The sequence below is a fragment of the Danio rerio genome, chromosome 10 (genome assembly GCF_052040795.2).
Source record: "Danio rerio strain M-AB ecotype USA chromosome 10, GRCz13ab, whole genome shotgun sequence".
Taxonomy (NCBI): domain Eukaryota; kingdom Metazoa; phylum Chordata; class Actinopteri; order Cypriniformes; family Danionidae; genus Danio; species Danio rerio.
In genome coordinates this window covers 45893884-45912944 of record NC_141030.1, presented here as the reverse complement: position 1 = coordinate 45912944, position 19061 = coordinate 45893884, and the positions used below count along the sequence as shown (strand labels likewise).

At 40.1% G+C, this 19061-nt stretch overlaps 1 protein-coding gene across 8 annotated transcripts in view; it reads right to left on the bottom strand.

The window, feature by feature from the left end:
• Positions 1-19061, bottom strand: part of setd1ba (SET domain containing 1B, histone lysine methyltransferase a) — a 39555-nt gene that overhangs the window by 8963 nt on the left and 11531 nt on the right. For 3 of the 8 annotated variants that reach the window (XM_087269671.1, NM_001045134.2, XM_087269669.1), the window contains 9 exon segments: positions 17731-18753; positions 10929-11639; positions 6910-7080; positions 6721-6814; positions 5864-6063; positions 4999-5074; positions 4518-4901; positions 2538-3908; positions 391-566 (listed from right to left, as the gene is read on the bottom strand). In XM_087269671.1, coding sequence (XP_087125797.1) covers positions 391-566; positions 2538-3908; positions 4518-4901; positions 4999-5074; positions 5864-6063; positions 6721-6814; positions 6910-7080; positions 10929-11639; positions 17731-18753 — 4206 coding nt within the window. 8 annotated transcript variants of the gene reach the window in all.

Genomic DNA, 19061 nt, shown 5'->3' with positions numbered 1-19061 from the left:
CAAGGCACAGCTAAACAGATGTGTTTTTAAGGACTTTAAGTAGGCAACCTAAAGGGATAGTTCAACCAAAACATAAAATCTTGTCATCATTTACTCATTATTCACTTTTCACAAACCTGTTTGAGTTTCTTTTTCCTGTTGAACACAAAATAAGTTAAAAAAGTTAAAAAATGTTGGAAACCTGTAACTAATAGTGACTTTAATAGCATTTGTTTTTTTATACTATTGAAGTCAATGGTTACAGGCTTCCAACATTATTCAAAATATCTTCTTTTGTGTTCAACGAGAAAAGGAAAATCATAAAGGTATGAAACCACTTCAGGGCAAGTGATCAAATGTTCATCTTTGGGTGAATTAAGTATTAATCATGAGCAAGCTCCATCAGCTTACCTGAGTGTCCACATCCGGCTCTTCAGACTGCAAGCGTGAGCTGTTCAGGTATTTCATTTTGTCTTTCTTGTCGATTTTGTAGTAACCCTCGCTGCGGGCGCAGCCCGTGACATGATCACGTATACCATCTTCTTTCCGCTTCTTCTTCACCCCTGTTGCACTGCCCATGTTGGTAGGTTCAAAGGAGTCAAGGAAATACTACTTTCTTAAAATAAAAATCAGCACATCTATACTGCGCTTAAAGATCATCAATCTTCTAAATTATTATGAACACTGTACAATTGGTATGTGAAACAATTGTCAGCATCAAGAACAATAGCAGTTACATTTTGCTACGGTGTTTGGTGCCACTAAAAGCATAAATTTTATACCTCTAGTGGCACAAAAAGGAAGCTGCAGGTCTGCATTTTAATTTTTTAATAGGGTATATGCCGAGCTAGTGCTGTTCCCATGCTGATACACTTCCGGTGACCTGTTATTGTGAACTTTTTTCCATTTTATACGGTTCCTTTTACAGCATCGATGTTGTAATGTCATTAAAATACATTTAGTTAAATAAACTGTAGCATTTATTTGGTTGCTCAAACGTAAAACGAGACAAAAAGCTGTTTACTCGCACATGCCCGTCAGAATCGGCAGGCTAACGCAGAAGCTCCATTAAATATACTGGGGTAAAATAAATGCTTATATTATAAAGATATGGCGGGGGAAATGTAATTTAACGTAGTGCTTCTTGTATAATCTGAGACTCACTTTAAATCGGATATCACTCAGTCAGTGGAGATCGCTGATTTTTAAAGAAAACAGACCTTAAACGCACCGGATTTTGCATTTGCATTTAATTTGCCGGAAGCGCTTAACCCAGGTTACTGGCAAATTAAAAGTCCTATTAGCATGCTACGGCATATACCCCATTGAATAAAAATTATACACTGATGTTTAATAGAATAGAATTTAAACACACACAAAAACAGAGACCATAATACACATAATTTAAAGTTCAAGGGCATGATAATAAAGGTGTGCTCACATTTACCAAATTTTGAGGGCAATATCCAGTTATTTCTATGTGAACTCTCATTTTGCATGAGAGATAAACATTCTGCTCAAAGTGTGTTTAAGTCGGTGACAATTAATTTTGTTGACCAACAGAAAAACTCAATGTGATGTCAGGTAGGATTGTCAAAAGTGTCGACTTTGGTACTGATCGGTATAACATTTTTTTAATTTTGTTTTTCTGCTAACATTTGAGCACTGATGTGCAAATTCTTTAACATCGCTGATTGGCTCCAGTGATCTTCTCTTCATGCTCTTCACTTATAACTTACACGGATACATTTGAAAGCCACATCTATCAGAGGATACATCTATAAGCAGATATACGAGCTATGTGACATGGCTTTCAAACACTGCCATGTCCATGTAAGCACTTGGTGAAGAGCAAAATTTGATGATCACTGGAGCCAATCACAGCAATATACTTTTGACAAAGCTAGATGTTAATTTAAGAGAGCCGTGGTGAAAAATATTTCTGAGAAATCAATTCTGACATTTAAAAAAAAAACATCGCTAATCTCTTCTGATTCGATTATAAGATTAGTGTTAAGCAGCAGATGGTGCTCTAGGCTAGTTTTTAACAGCAGATGGTGCTCTAGGCTAGTGTTTAGCAGCAGATAGTGCTCTAGGCTAGTTTTTAAACAGCAAATGGTGCTCTAGGCTAGTTTTATACAGCAGATAACGCTCTAGGCTAGTTTATAACAGCAGATGCGATCTAAGCTAGTTTTTAACAGCAGATGTAGTTTATAACAGCAGATGCGATCTAAGCTAGTTTTAACAACAGATGGGATCTATGCTAGTTTTTAACAGCATATGGCTCTCTAGGCTAGTTTTAAGCCATACACTCAAACGCTCCCAATGAAGAGCACTTGTGCATAAGATTAATGTAAACATAACTCACGATGAACAAACTTGCTTAAACTCCCTACCTGAAGATTTTACGTTTAAGTGGTATTTGTAAGGAATTGGAAGCAAGCAGAGTATGTCTGTTTGTAAAACATCCAGCGCAATCTGCTGTTAAAAACTCAGAATTGATGCAGAACTCTACTGTTTGCAAATATTGCAACAGAGATCATAGCAGTAAAGGATATGAGGATGGTGGACCCAGAGGGTGTCGTTGAGCCAGTCATGGGCATTATCTTGCTGAAGCATTTTGTCATAGGTGATCTTAAGGTATCGGATGTCCTCCTCGTCAATGCCATCATTCCAGATGTCATACAATATGGTCATCTCCTCGAAGTCAGAGCGGGGCATGAAGCTGGGACGGCGTGGTGAAGCGACAGGCGAGTGCATAGACAACAACAACTCCTGCCAGCCCCGTCTCTGTCGCCGCGTCTTCTGAATTGGTTCCTCAACATAAAAAGACGTCTCCTCAACCTTGGGTATGATCGTCGGCACTTGGCTTTCTTCTTTCTCAGAGACTGCGGATTCACCATCTTCTTCTTTGATGGATTCTGAAGGAAGGTCTGGGTATTGGTTATTGACTGGGAGCTCTGGAAGTGAAGAGGCCTCTATTAAAGTAACTTGAGGCTCTTCAGAATGTTGAATCCCTTTTTTATTCTTAGACCGTACCAGTTTCTTCTTTGACGGAGTATCATCTAAGGGCACAGGAACATCTATCATTGGAACAGGAAGTTCTTTTGGAGAAGCGGGAAAGGAATTCTCTATTGAAGCAGGAGGAGAGCCTTGGGGAGGCAAAGCAGGCTCCGGAAGTGAAGCAGTAGGAAGGGGAGGACCAGGGAATGGGGAAGAAGCAGCATTATTAGGTAGGCTGGCCTGGGGAGAGGCACTGAGTAGAGGCTCTTTAAAGAGAGGCTTCTCCTCCAAGATCTCAGACGAGGCCTTCCTGTGAATAGGAAGGCCTGCAGATAAACCAGCAGAGTCAGGGAAAGCTGGAGCAAAAGTAAGGTCTCGACCTGGAGTCCGAGGAATGCCAGCACTGAGCACAGGGGATTGAGCGGGGTAAGAGAAAGGGCTGCCGAGAATATGTGGCGAACTCAAGCTGTTACCTGTTAGAGGAGTGTCACTACCTGGTGTGACAGGAACCGTATCAGTGCTCTGCAACTTGCCCAAACCTCGAGCTCTATCCATGAGGTCTCTACCGGGTGTTCGCGGGATGTCCTCTTCTGTAGGCAAGCGCCCACGCACAGGCATATCCGGCAAAGTTTCAGGGGGTGGAAGAAGGGATTGTGGATCAGGAACGTGACTTGGAGGAAGTGGAAGGTGCATGGAGGGTGTAGGAAGAGATCGAGGGACTGTGGTCTCTGATTCTAGGGGAACTGGGCCTTCATGACCAGGGGTTCTAGGGAAGTCTTCTGTGGGGATCTTTGGTCGGGTGTCCTGATCACTATCTGCAAACGAACCTGTTGGGGTTGGTGGACGCAAGTTACCAACTTCCTCCAGACTGGCTTCAGTTTTGGGCACTGGAATTTTCACCTCCAGATCAACGTCTAGTTCGTCAGCTGGAATGAGATGAGAAGTAATTACCATCTGACGTCAACACATGATTCTCAGACTACATTTACATGATTACACAATTGCATCAGGCTACAAAAACAGAACATTTTTACCATGCAATTATATGAATACTTTAATTAATAATACTTTATTAATAGATTTTTGAATTATCACTATTCTTTCTAGATTAATTTTCTAAGTTTAGTTTATAATAGCAGATGAAGCTTTGGCTAGGTCTTAACAGAAAGTCATGCATGAGGCAAATTTTTAACATCAGACGATGATCTCGGCAAGTTTTATTTAAGATTTAATTTATTTAAGATTTAATTAATTTAAGAGTGCACATTTACTATGAGCAGTACAATGTATTCAGCAGCACAACAGCCATGTAAACAGCCCTTGACTGCATGCCTTCTGGTTGACTCGCGGGATGTTTTCTCCCATACAAATTTTCAGCTCGAGTTATTTGAGATAGTAGATGCAAATTATGTATAATTCATGCCACTATTTTGTGCTAATTTACTCATGCAAACACATAATTCCATGACTTAAAACAGAATAAGTGTCTAAAGGAAAATCAATCTAAGAAAAAAAAAAACAATCAAGACTCTGACCTGGCAATCCTTTGGGTGAAGGGGGTCGCACCTCCTCAACTTTTGTCTTGATTAAGCTCACCATACTAGGTTTGTGATCGATCTCTGCTTCATCTACAGCCTCCAGTCTGCCTAGCTCATTGGGTTCCTCTTCTGGGGGTGGTCCTGTGGGGGTACTGGGGGCTTTTACCTCAACAACCTCCTCTTCATCAGAGGATGAAGTAGAAGTAGTTGATGAAGACGTTGAGGTTCGTGCATCCACATCCTCTTCATCATCCATTCCCACTATTCGCTCTTCTTCTTCCTCCTCTTCCTCTTCCTCCTCTGAGCTTGATTCATAGTCAGATGAGCTCTCGCTCCCTGAGGAATCAGAACCAGATTTGGAGGACGATGAGCTGGAAGCTTCTGAAGAAGGCAGATGGTAAAGGTTATTATCTCAAAGTTATTACAGCTGAACACAAGGGCACAATATTCATCAGCCTCTAGTCATTAAAATCATTACCATCATCTGATGAGTCAGACGATTCACTCTCGCTGGAGTGCGATTCGCTCTTCTTTTCATCCTCTTCCTCCAAATCCTAAGAAGGTACGTTTGCTTTTGTAAATTTGGTTCAAATACAAATAATACATATATAATGCATAATAACTACGCTTGACTAAGATTTGATGATCATAGACAAAAATAAAGTTTAAAGGACACCGGAGTGTGATGACCTTTTAAGGTGGTTCAGTGGTTTGAACTTCCAATCTGCAGTTTCAATGCAGCTTTAAAATGATCTAAATCACAGGTCCTGAACTTAATTCCTGGAGGGCCTCAATTCTGCACAGTTTTTCTCTAACCCTATCAAACACAGCTGATCTAAAAGATTGAGGTGTTCAAAAGAGTCATAAACACCTCAGTTAGATCGGCTGTTTTATCGGGGTTGGAGCAAAACTGCAGAGTTGTGGCCCTTCAGGAATTGAGTTTGAGACCTATGGTCTAAAGAATTCTAGTCTTATCTAATGAAAAGTTTTGCTAATTTTGAAAAATAAATAAAAACATGCACATTTTAACTACAAAAGCTGGTCTAGCACAATCTCTGGCATGATAAAGAAAACTACTGATTGTTTAACCAAGGCCATTATTTTCTGCTGGGATTGTTTAGAGCCTCTTTAAGCTGATATTCAAACCACTGAGTACCACGGAAGATGCGGTGTTCAGATATGAAAAGTGAAAAAAAAAAAGAAATTAACATTGTGGATGAAAAGGTGGTGACTAAATTATGAGAGAAACTTTTATTATGGAAGTGAACAAATCCTTTAATCTTTGTAAGCTCATGCAATTGTACTATTACTTCCCCAAGTCACAAACTGTAGATGGTGCTCACCTTGCCAGAGGACAACCTTTCAGAAGCATCGTCCACTGGCTCTTCTTCATGATCTGAAAGTGACGACTCCTCTTTACCAGATGTTTCCTCCTCCTCCTCACCTTCGCTGTCCAGCTCCAGAGGCCTGGCTGGTCTTCGTTTAGAAGAAGAACCAGCTGGATCCACTCTGGATCCGTCCGTGCGACCCATTCTTTCTGACTCTGGAAAAAAAAATGTTACTTAATATATATATAAAAAAGACACTTCTTAAATATTTTTGTTATATTTAGCTGATATTTGTACTCAATCCCAAATGTTTCGAAGAATATTAAAATCCAGAGAAATGAGTTATTTTAACTAGTGACATGGAGCATGTGCTGTGTGTTCATGCTAATGCCATCACACATCCTCAATTTCTGCTTTGGTTTTATAAAAAACAGTGAAAGAGCAGCAAGGACTTATTATGTTGTGTGTTTTATTAGACTGCACAGAGCAGCATCATACCAGAAGCCTAAAGTCTATTCAGTCTTATAAAACTGCACTGCTTCTTCTCCACGAGACCATGAGCAGAAGAACCGAAAGTGTTGGACTGTGGTATAATAATAGATATACTGCTTTCCTGTCTTTGACAGCTTCCAGCATTCCTCTGCTTCATGCTACCATAATATTAAGCGTTGAAAACTTTAGTTCATCTATCAACATGACTTCCGCAGGCGTCCTGTGGGATGATGAAGACCCCAATTCCCATTTTTGTACTAAATACACACCCTCTAGAGGTGAAAATGACATAGTGGCTTTAAATGTGTTGTGAGTGTTTAAGTGGGAATAAGCTACCCTAATAACCTCACAAATCAACCTGGTAAGTATCAAGAACGCACCTTCATCCTCCAGCTCATCGTCGACAGGTGTGGATGGCCGGACCCTTTTGTTGTCACTGGTGGATGTCGGTTCAGGGGGCTGTTTCCTCTTAACCTGCAAACGAATGAGCAGCGATTAATAATGAACAACTTACAGGTATAATGATGCTTAAAAAAAAGTAACAACACCACCAGGTAGTGTTCTAATACCTTAAAGGACGGTAATCGAATGCCACGCAGGCCGATGCCGAGACCCATTCCCTCAAAGCCCAGACCCTCGCCCTTATTCCAGGGTAAATGCGAGGACATTGTCTCTTTGGGTTTGGCCCGTTCTTTCTCCTCGTCTTTGCCCTCACCTGTTTTCACAGGTGTAAGTGTAGCCTGCAGGTGCAAAAACACCATAACACCATTAGATAATTCTGCCTGTATAATGACATGCCTTCAAGTTAAGCACTTCTGTAACTTAGCAAGTGGTGGTTTTCTATGGGACTAACTCTTCAAGAACATTCAATTCTGGAATTAGTTAACATTTATTTTGCAACAAGATTAAACAGGAGAATTTGGAGTTTATTGCCGTATTAGCGTCAATGGCTATTACATGGCAAAAACTGTTTATAATAGGGTTGTCATGATATGATACCAATCAATACTGAAATTAAAAAATTGTCCATTTCCCGGAAAAATTTGAGCGCGTTCATAAACACCAATGATTTGCCATCGTGTTCACATGCTCAACACCAATGACTGTGATTGGCCGTGAAGTAGGGGTGTCAAAATTAATTGTTTTTCCGGTGCACCGCCATGCAGACAATTCGGTACTGGTTCAGTGATAGATCATAGCCGATTATTATGTACTGACTTTTATCTCATATACGCTATATTGTGGTAGTTTACTATGGCGAGGGAGGCAAGTACAAGTAATGAAAACACTCCAACTACTTGGCAAGCACACATTGCCTCTCCTCTCAGCAGTTCCAGCAATACTTGTGGATTGTGGACCCAGACATGAGCATGTCTGCAGAACGAGTTTCTCTTCTTTGTCTATCATGGATAAGCTGTGATCACCGCTGCTGTTTATGTGTCACTCATCAGTGAACAGCGCCAGAGCATTGGACCTTAATCGCAGCCCTTTCTGTTGAGCATGTGACCAATCATAAGAGTTAAACAACTCGCTTGACAATGCTCAAAAAGCAAGCGAGATAATATTTACGTTTGTTTATTTGCTTTAAATGCTCATGTTGTTCTGTGCATTTCCTCGAGTTTTGCTTGATATATTCAAAAAGAGTAAGCAGGTTCTTTGAGCAGGTAAAATTAAAGGTACAGGTCATATAGCTAACTGTATTATTTGGGCATAATTGTATTACAAATACGTAGAAAATGTATTAATGAATTATACATTTTAAATACAAGAATTCTTGTGCTGTGAAGTAAAATCTAAAATTGTGTATAAAAAGCATTGTTAATGCACTGTGATGCACCGAGATATCGAATTGAACCGAATCGAAGGCATGATAATAGTTACTGAACTAAACCGTGAGACCAGTCTAGGTTTACAACTCTAATGTGAAAGTCTTCAGTTTACCGAAGTCACCTCTGTTGACTGAGTGCAACTACATATACATGGACACTGGAGCATTTTAAAATCACATTGATCAGCTGGTTTGTTTATAAGCTGAAATTTGAGCGATCTGATGAATCAAGTCTTTCAAATGCACCAGTGTCGCTGTATCTGTGGTAACACTCCATAAACAGTGGTAAGTTCAGTGAACTGATGACCTTCACGGCCAATCACAGTCATTTCTGTTGAGCATGTGAACACAATTCCAAATTAGCTCTGATTAAGAATGAGCTCAAATGTTGATGGGAAAATTACGTTTTTGAAATTTAAGTATCGATTAGTATTCAATTCCAGTATAGTGACACCCCTAGTTTGTAAATAACCCTTTTATTGACCTTATTCTAAAATGCGGAAGTGCGCCTGTTTTCGCGATTGTTTTAGAACTTCCGATTTAGTCGCCTATGGGAGAAATGACTAGGAATAATAAACGGCAGAAAACGGTCAAACTACTTGCTCTACAAACAAATGTTTGCATGACTATACAGACCAAGTAGAATGATATAATAAGGAAAAATAAGTATGCAACATCAAACAGCGAAACGAGCAGTTTATAATGTCTAAAAATAAATGGAAGTGAATGAGACCAGAAGTCTCGAGCCAAAAAGATTCAAATGACTAAACCCGCTCGTCGTCGAAGAATAAGGTGAATACATGTTTATTACAATAGAATACATAAATGATAATAAATTACACACTAAATGAAAATATAAAATCTTTTTCTTTTCTGTTATCAGGAAAAACTCTTGTGATTTGTAATCTCTTTGTTAAGAGTGTCCTGAATGGACAAACAATAAACACCACAGACTAGACATCAAATTAAATGAATACAAAATACAATTAAATATTAATCATAAGCGTTGTACCGCCAAAAAATATCCAAGCTAGGCATGGGATGATAACCGTTTTCAAGGTTTACCGTGGTAAAAAAAAAAATAATCAAGGTTTTAAAACCACCAAAAGTTTCTGCTATGTTCCTACAGTGTATGTAGGATTTTCTATTTATGCTTTTTTAGGGCAACAGTATCTCCAGCAGAAAAGATATCTAAAAATGCCCTTTTAAATTGTAAAGAAATCTGCGTTTTAGAAACTAATGAAGAGGTTTTATTTATCATGACATGTTTACTGCTCCAATATATTTTAAATGTTTCTAAAAAATAAAATATATAAAGTTCAATGGGAAAAAAGTTTTAGTTTTTTACCCAGACACGCAAAAAGAATATATTTTGGAGCAGTAATCAAAATACTGTCAAACCATGAAACCGTGATATTTTTATCCAAGGTTATCATACCGTCTTATATCTTATACCGCCCCTATGCCTAATCCAGGCTACACAATAAAATTAATAAATGTGTATCTAAAAATATCATAAGATTATATAATGGTTTAAGATAAATATTAATACACTAAAATGAACAGACTAAGTAGTTTAGTATTGACAGCTATTCATTCATTCATTTTCTTGTCGACTTTATTAATCCGGGGTCGCCACAGCAGAATGAACTGCCAACTTATCCAGCAAGTTTTTACGCAGCGAATGGCCTTCCAGCCGCAACCCATCTCTGGGAAACATCCACACACACATTCACACACACTCATACACTACGAACAATTTATCCTACCCAATTTACCTGTACTGCATGTCTTTGGACTGAAGAAACCGAAGCACCCGGAGGAAACCCACGCAAACGTAGGGAGAACATGCAAACTCCATACAGAAACGCCAACTGAGCCGAGGCTCGAACCAGCGACCTTCTTGCTGTGAGACAACAGCACTACCTACTGCGCCACTGCTTCACCCTATTGACAGCTAAAAGATTATTTATCTAAATCATGCAGTAACTGGATTTTTAATATCTACTTTAGATTTTAAAAATATGTAAAAAAAAAAAAAATTCACATTTAAAAATAGTTCAAATACTTCAAATTCACTCCAGATAAGCAACTGTTGTTTTATAACATTAGAAAATAGTGTTTGTTTTATATTTAGGATGCTATTATAATAATAACATTATTGCATACAATCCTAATGGATGTGTTAGCCGCAGACTGTATTATAATATGTCAAATGCAAAAATTTACATATGGAAATTCATAAAAACATTCGTGTTCACTCCAGCACATCCCAACACTACAAATGAAGGGACGCAATACCTCTGAAAGCTACAAATCAACTTGTCACTGATTTTAGACCGGGCACGACTTCAATCGCTTGAAAACCAAATTTGCTGCATTTGTTATGACTCATTTCCAAAAGCATTTACATATCCTTCAACGTGTATCGTGTAACATTTAAAACAGGGCTGAGTTTGCAAAATGGTGCTTACAATCGTCAAAAAAATGACAGGAACACACACAGCACATGGTATACTGTGGTATTGTTGTGAAAATCTGCCCATAGTGATAGTGTTCTTCGTGTTATGATCAATCCCATGATCCCCTGACCTCCGCTAATGTTTGAAGGGAAAGGCACGTTCACGTTTTAACCGATCCAGCACTTTATATTTGGTACACTTCATATACTTTTACTATACTACAAAGTGGCGTAGAATAATGTTTAACGGTGCGATTTGGGACGCATCGATTGAGTATAGTGACATCCTTAGCACTTACCTTTGCCGAAAGCTCCTGATTGTCCCACCACTCATCAAACTTCCTGAAGGCCACCACTTCCACCATCTTGCGGTTGAGATCTTTCTTCATGATGGCCTTCAGCTCTTTGACGATAGCCATCAGCACTCCATCTATGGTGGCTTTGTGCGGGTCTTCCTTCTGGGGCTCGTAGCCAGGTGGGGGAACAGCGGGGTTAAATTGGGGCATGCTGGGTAGTGGCCATGGTTGCCCATGGAGCGTGTCTGCAGGAGCGCTAACCACTGACAATGGTGGATACGGACCCCCAAATGGCATGGCGGCAGGATTGGCACTGGGAGCAGGGTACGGGTAAGCGTACGGATGCTGGCTCTGTGCCATGCGACTCAGCATTTGAGTCTGCATCTGAAAGGGCATCTGGAGCAACTGTGGTAAAGAGCTAAGCAGATCTACAGGTAAAAAATGCATCATGCCATAAGAGTGCAGTGGGTGGAGCATCGGGTGATGGCTAGGCAAGTGGGAAACGGTTGAATGGTGTGGAAGGTGGTGCGGCGGTAGGGGGAAACCAGCCGCATGGGGCAGCGGGGGAAACCCTGGTGGAGGCATGGGGATGGTCTGTATTAGAGACAATGCTGAGTTGACCACAATGTTTTTGTCACAGTCCCCGCTGGCGATCGGCGTGCCAGGCATCTCATCGTCAGATATCTCCATGTCTTCACCTGAAGACTGATGACCCTGTGTTTAAAAAAAAAAAAAAAGACATTAGCATTGCACAATATATTGGTTCAGCATCAGCTTCACAATGTGAGCATCAACAAAAGTCACAATATTGAGTTGAGAGTTGACCAGTCACCGCAAAGTTTAATCATAATGAAGCCAATGGCATTTGCATGTGTTTTTAAGGCCTGTGACTTAGAGCTGCACAATTAATCGAAAAAAGTTCGCAATCTCGATTCGACCCCCCAGACCAGGGGTGTCAAACGTACGGCCCGCAAACAGGTTTAATCCGGCCCACGAGATGATTCTGTAAAGTATAAAACGAGCTGCAACTTTTCAATAAAAGAGGCTGCTGTTCTAATTGTGACCACTGGATGGCGCAACTTTAAATGGTAAATATTATCTGATAAAGCAGAGATTCTCAACCGGTGAGCCGCAGCCCAGTGGTGGGCCTCATTAGCCACGTTTTCACTATCGCACCTAAAGCGAACGAGCCAGGGCCCGTTTCCACTGTCACTTCCGGGGCCTAATCAGGCCAAAGCAGGGCTTTCTTAAGGCCAGCGGCCAGCGTTTTTTCGGCGCGCCGAATACCTTGGGCCAATGTAGTGTTTTTTTGTACATTAGATCAGTGGTTCTCAAACTGTGGTACGTGTACCACTAGTGGTACGCAGGCTTCCTTCTAGTGGTACGCGGAGAAATGAAATATGTCATGTACATGCTACATATATTTCAAAAATGTATTAAAAATTATGTATATAATATGTCATATATGACATATAGCCTACATTTCTGAGGTAAACTGCAACGTTTTTTTTAACTGTGCAGAGTTGTAGCTGCTTTACTGGGCCTACTGCGCTACTGTATTTCAATACTGCTCATTTTGGTGGTACTTGGAGAGACAATTTTTTTCTGAGGTGGTACTTGATGAAAAAAGTTTGAGAACCACTGCATTAGATCCTTTAATTTCTGTATGTGAATACTGTTAAGGCCCGTGCACAACGAGACGTTCTTTGCTCACGTTTCCCGTCAACATTTAACGCCACGTGACTAAATAAAGGACGTCAATGTGATCGTGCACACCAACATGCAAAACGGCAGGCGCAAAAGAATCATTTTTAAACAAACGCCTCATGCTCAGTTTTTTGTTTTGACACACCGCAGATTAGCACTTTTGTTCATGTGCACGGAGCTGCTGAAGTTACAGTAAACAGCACTTGAAGGTGCTCAAGTTCAAAACTGTCAATGCGGGTACACATTGAAGATGCCCAGAGGGGATATGAACATGGAGCAGCTTATTGCTCTGATGAACAATAATCATTTCTTCATCGCTAGAGCTGCAGCTGCTGCTTGAACCATCCATAACAACAAGCGTGTCAACTTTGTCTTCTTCTTCTGTGTTACAACAGGTGTCAGAAGCTTAAAGTTGTGTAGCGCCATCTAATGTCAGATAAAGGACCGATTTTGCATACTCTTCTGCTCGACGCCAAAGAAAATCACTTGGGGTTGAATCCGGAAAAACGTCTTGAAAAACGCTGACGATAAACGCAAACGAAAAGTGTCCCGGTGTGTAGGAGCCTTTAGACTTCGTCGAAACTTCCTCCCCACTATTTCACTTTTATCTCTGGTCTTTTGTAGTCATCTATGCCTGTAATTTGTTTGTTATATAATTATGATGAATAAGTTATAAAATCCTTCTTATTATTTATTCATTTTTCGGCTTAGTCCTGGTCGCCACAGCAGAATGAACTGCCAATTTGTCCAGTATATGTTCTACACAGCAGATGTCCTTCCAGCTACAGCCCATCAATGGGAAACATTTAAACACTCTCATTCACACACATACACTACGGACGATTTTAGCTTACCTAATTCACTTATAGCGCATGTCTTTAGACTTGTGGAGGAAACTGGACACCCGAAGGAAACCCACACAAACACGAGGAGAACATGGCATACACTTTTTTTAGAGTTGAGTTATTTATTTTACCCAATGGTTGAGTTAACATATTTGGTGCTTTGTTGGGTTATTTTAACCTTTATTAGGCTATTTAATAATAACTCAACCAGTTAGGTTAATATTTAGAATTTTAACAGTTAACTGATTCAACTGACACAAAACAGCTGTATTAATATGCGCAAGTAATGTTGTTTCTGCGTTGTAAAGTTTATTTAAGCTCGAACATAATAATATTGTAGTTCTTTTTTATCAAATTACCTCTGGTGTCATATTTTTTTTATTCGTTTCACCAGCTCTCCTAATTATTGATGATATTACAAACGCGCGTTTCATAGCCGATAAAACGCTTTCTCTACCGTGTTCATGTCTACAGTTTTTTGGGGAGAAAATAATACACATATTTGGGATATTCAGCTGTCATTCTCGCCTTTAGGACCCAGCAGAGACATTCGACATTCGCCATAAATCGAAAATAATAGTAGTACTTCAAAAGTAATACCAGAATGGAAAAATAACATTTAATCAAAATAACCCAATGCATTGGATTAAAATAACCTATAATAACCTATAGTTGGGTTATATGTTGGGGTATTTTTAACCCAGCTATTTTATTTTAACTCTTTTTATTGACATTTCTCAATCAGAGAGGCATTACAGGTGAGGCAAAGAAAAACCACAACACATTACTTTCACAGTGTAAATAAAATACTGAGTGGTTATTAAACACATTCCTTACTCTCTGAACCATATTGAGATTGAAATAAAGTAAACAACAAAAACAAAAAAGAACAAACTAACCAAAAAAAAAAAACAAGAAAAAAACACATACATATACATAATAATAATAAATTAACAAATGACACCCAAGTAGGCCATTACCGTTAAATGTAAAATATCACACAATTTCTTTTCTTAATACACTATTAGATAAGTTTGTATCATTCAAAAGCAAGAGGGGGGGGATGTCAGATACAGACAGGGTTAAATATGCAATATGGGATATATAAAGCTATTTTTTTAAATACAACAGAAATGGTTGCCAAGCTGTATAGAAATCCTCTGTTTTGCCATTAATTGTGTATCTAATTTTTTCTATTTGAATGAACTGTAACAGGCCATACATCCAATAAAAGTAGTTTAACCCAGCTATTTTAACAGAGTATTATTAACGGATATAAAAGATTAAAACTTTTTTTGTAAAAGCAAGAAAGAATATTGCAGGGTGCTGTTATAAAGGACGACCGCAACGCGTTTTTATCCCAGAGCTAGTTTCAGAGTTCTTTCCTTTTGTTCTTTAGTTTTTCCATTTTTAAAAATTGTTTTATTTAACTTGTTAGTTAATTAAATTAACAAAGATTTGTTTGTTGAAGTTTTGTTATTTAGTCTATAATTTTAATGCCACAACATTGCAAACTAATTACAGAGAGAGAGAGCGCAAGAGAGCAATCGAAATAATTCATTTTTATCCGAAGGTGTCGTCAAGTGATGCTGATGTGAACAGCTGAAGCTGTCCAATTATTTTTAGTTCATTTATTAATAATGATGATGATTAAAAATAATAATGCTATTAATTTTATTCAATAATGAAATTAAAACAAGTAATTGGTCAACATTAATGCGAAACGAGCTAAATATCGTCTTTAAAAATCGTCATAGGTATCATTGATACACAATACTATCGTCCATCGTCACAACACTAATTGGGATTGCGCCTTTATGTACAAAACACACACGCACACACACACGCGCACACACACGCACGCACACACGCACGCACACACGCACACACACGCACACACACACACGCACACACACACACGCACGCACGCACACACACACGCTTCTTTTCCATGGTACTAAAAAGAGAATTTAAAGAAATAGCACACATCTCCTTAAGAAACTGCATGTCTTGAGGTATCACTCAGTTTAGTAGTGTCTATCAATAGTGCACTAGTCATAAAATCCCTCTTGAAACTCTTCATTGGATGCATCTTCAATGTAGGAACCCAATGTCTTTCAGCCAAGCCTCTGACAATACAGCTGATGGCTTTGGTGATTTAATAAGAACAGCACTATCCTGACGGTCCAGCTTTTTAAGCAGGAAGTACCGCACAAAAGCAAGTTAACGGCTGAGCATTGTTTCTCGTGTTGAACGACGTGTAAGAGGAAGTGAAAGTGTGTTGCACATAAGCGGCATTCAAAGCAGGATCATATTTCATGGGTTTGCCATACAGCGCTGGAGGATGCAATGCAAACCAGTTCATTTACAAGAGAGCCTCATCATGCACTGAATGTTTATGTGCTTCCTGCAACCGCTGAAGATGGTTGAATTTTGCTATGGAATGTGATGCTTAGCCTGTTTTTTGGTGCAGATTAACATGTAGGACTTAAAAGTGTGCCAGGATAAACTTGCTATTTTTTTATTTCATGTGTTTCTGCTGATGTGGCACAAACAGTCAAGTTACAAAACATCAAGCAAACATGGAAATTATTATATAAATGGGTTCAAATATGCGCCACAAAACGCTGCTTTTATACATTCAGAAAACTAGCCTCAAGAATTTGCCTTTTAAGAAAAAAATGGTGCAAAACATGTTTGCAGTCAGATTGCACAACTTCTTCTATTGCTAAAATGTGAAACAAAAGGGAAAGCAGGGGGCCGCTCTAAAGGAAGATTGGTGCGGTTGATTCCTACAATTCTCCTGGGTCCTAAAACCCTCCAGGCAGCAATTCATACTATCATATTTAACAATGCAATGAGATATTTATTTTCAAAACAAAACAGCAGGAAATATAACAACATTTGTATGTTATTCTTTGCAATTCGGACAACCCAAAAAATTAATAAAGAAGAGTAGTAAGAGTTAGAAAATAAGCAAGTATGCAGCTATCAATTTAGCGATTTCGTGCAACTTTTTTGTTGTTGTGTGTTGACAGATTTAGACACTTTCTGGGCAAACCTTATGTAGTTTTGAGACAGCATTGTTACACTATCGTTTAACACATTACCAATTGGATTGTTTAGAGATTTATTTACTTGCCTAATTTACTTATTTACTTTAGTTACCTAAAGTGATTTTCTTTAAAAATTACATATAATAAGTTAGCGAGAAGTTCCCAAAAGAAGCCACTTTGGGCTACATTTCGGGTACCGCTTTCGGCAGTCAAGGCTAGTTTTTAGTAACAGATGGTGCCATAGGCTAGTTTTTAACAGTAGATGTAGCTCTAGGCTAGTTTTTAAATAGTAGACGGCACTCTAGGCTAAATGGTGGTCTAGGCTATTTTTTAACTGCAGATGGCGCTCTAGGCTAGGTTGCAACAGCAGATGGCGCTCTAGGCTAGTTTTAAACAGCACATGGCGCTCTAGGCTAGTTTTTAACAGCAGATAACACTAGGCTATATTTTAAACAGCAGATGGTGCTCTAGGCTTGTTTTTAACAGCAGACGGCGATCTAGGCTAGTTTTGAACAGCAGATAACACTAGGCTAGTTTTTAAACAGCAGATGGCACTCTAGGCTAGTCTTTAACTGCAGATGGCGCTCTAGGCTAGTTTTTAACAGCAGATGGCGCTCTAGTCTAGTTTTTTCATATCACATGGTGCTTTAGGCCAGTTTTTAACAGTAGACGGCACTCTAGGCTAGTTTTAAACAGCAGACAGCGCTCTAGGCTAGTTTTAAACAGCAGATGGCGCTCTAGTACAGTTTTTAACAGCAAATGGCACTCTAGGCTAGTTTTTAATAGCAAATTGCGCGCTAGGCTAGTTTTTAACAGCAGATGGCACTCTACGCCTACACTCGAATGTTCATGAGGAGGAGCACTTGAGCGTTCAGTCAGGCAAGTAGGTTTTTATGTCACAAGATTAATGTAAACACAGCTTCATATGAACACTTGTAATTCGCTCAAACCATTCCTAACTTTATTAAATGATTATTTTATGTTCAAGTGGTATTTGTAAGGAATTGGATGCAAGCAGAATACTGCTATTTGTGAATCATACAGCACCATCTGCTGTTCAAAATTCTCGCATTAGTAGAGAATAGTAAAACCTTTTAAATGTCTCTGAATCTACGCAGAATAAATTTTTCACCTTAAATAAACTTTTTGTTTTTCAAATAAATGTGACTCAACAATAAAGTACAGCTCAAATCTTACCGTGTCCATTTTGTCAACGGGCGTCCGTGGTTCTCCCACACAGCTTTTACTGTGCATGTTGGTGGGTGACATACCCCTTGAGTTCGCCAACAGTGAAGCAGTACCACGGATCGGTTCATCATCTTCTGAATCAGGCAGCGGAGTTGGGCTGATGTCCTCCAGACCAGTGCTTGAAGGCCGCGAGGGTCGCTGGGGTGGGATTGGGGACAGCTGGGATGACGAGGAGGAGATCGGGCTCCCATCCATCCGCACCTCAGCATCCGAGTCTCCGCGCTCATTCAGGAAGGGCTTCAGGAGCATTTCTATACGGGAGTCTAGGCTGTTACGCTCCGACTCTTGGGTAGGCGATGGACAGGGCTCTGGTGTGGAAGACGGAGGTGTCGTTGGTTGGGTCTCTGGAGCAGGAGGAGGCTCAGGGATTGGTGGAGTCGTGGGTCTGTCTCTGACAGGCAGGAAGTCAGTGCTTGGGGGAGGCGGAGCTTGAGGTGGTCTCCTGTAATCCAATTCCCGCTGAACAGGCTGGTGGTAGGAGGCTACTGTGTACTCTTGGGGAATTGGGGGTTGATATTGGGAATAAGCAGTTTTAAAATTTGCACTGGTAGGTGGCGGCGGCGTGTGCGTGAATGCCGGCGATGGCGGCTCAGGTGGTTGATGCTGCTTAAAACTAGGCGGCTGTTCTGTGTTACCACGTTGCGTGGGTCCATGGACATATCGCCTTTCTGGTCTACGGTTGTAGGCATCCTGGAATTTGGTTTCATGTCTCCTCGATTTGTAGCCTCCTGATGATTCGGCACGGTTGGCTTGGAACGCTGGCGTGCCCTGCCTGCTGGAGTAGCTGGAGTCCTGAGAGAACGGGGTGCCTGATGGGCGTGGGGTGTGCGGGGTGCCCTGCGACTGGGGCGTATCCTGCCTTAGGCTGGAGTAGGCTGTATCCAGGGACATGGGTGTGTTGGTGCCACTCGGTGTTGTGCCTGCGACTACAGACGAACCGCCTTCGAACAGTCTTCTGGAGGGCTCGCAAGCCTGCGGACACAACAGACCAACTTCTGAATTTCAAAGTGCAAACCATTCTGTGAATAAAACCCCGGGCGAACCATTTCTAATGGATTTATCAAATTGTTTTTACAATTTTTTTTTTTATTGTTTGCTGGATAGATCTGCAAAGGTACAAATCACAAATCACTATTTCTGAATTCTCTTAAAGGGACAGTTCACCCATTTACTGACTATTTAGGGAGTACTCACACTATGTACAGTTGCCTTGAACCAGGCTGAAGCACGCTTGCCACCCTTCCCATCTCTCCCGGCGGCCCACACTCGCATTACATTCG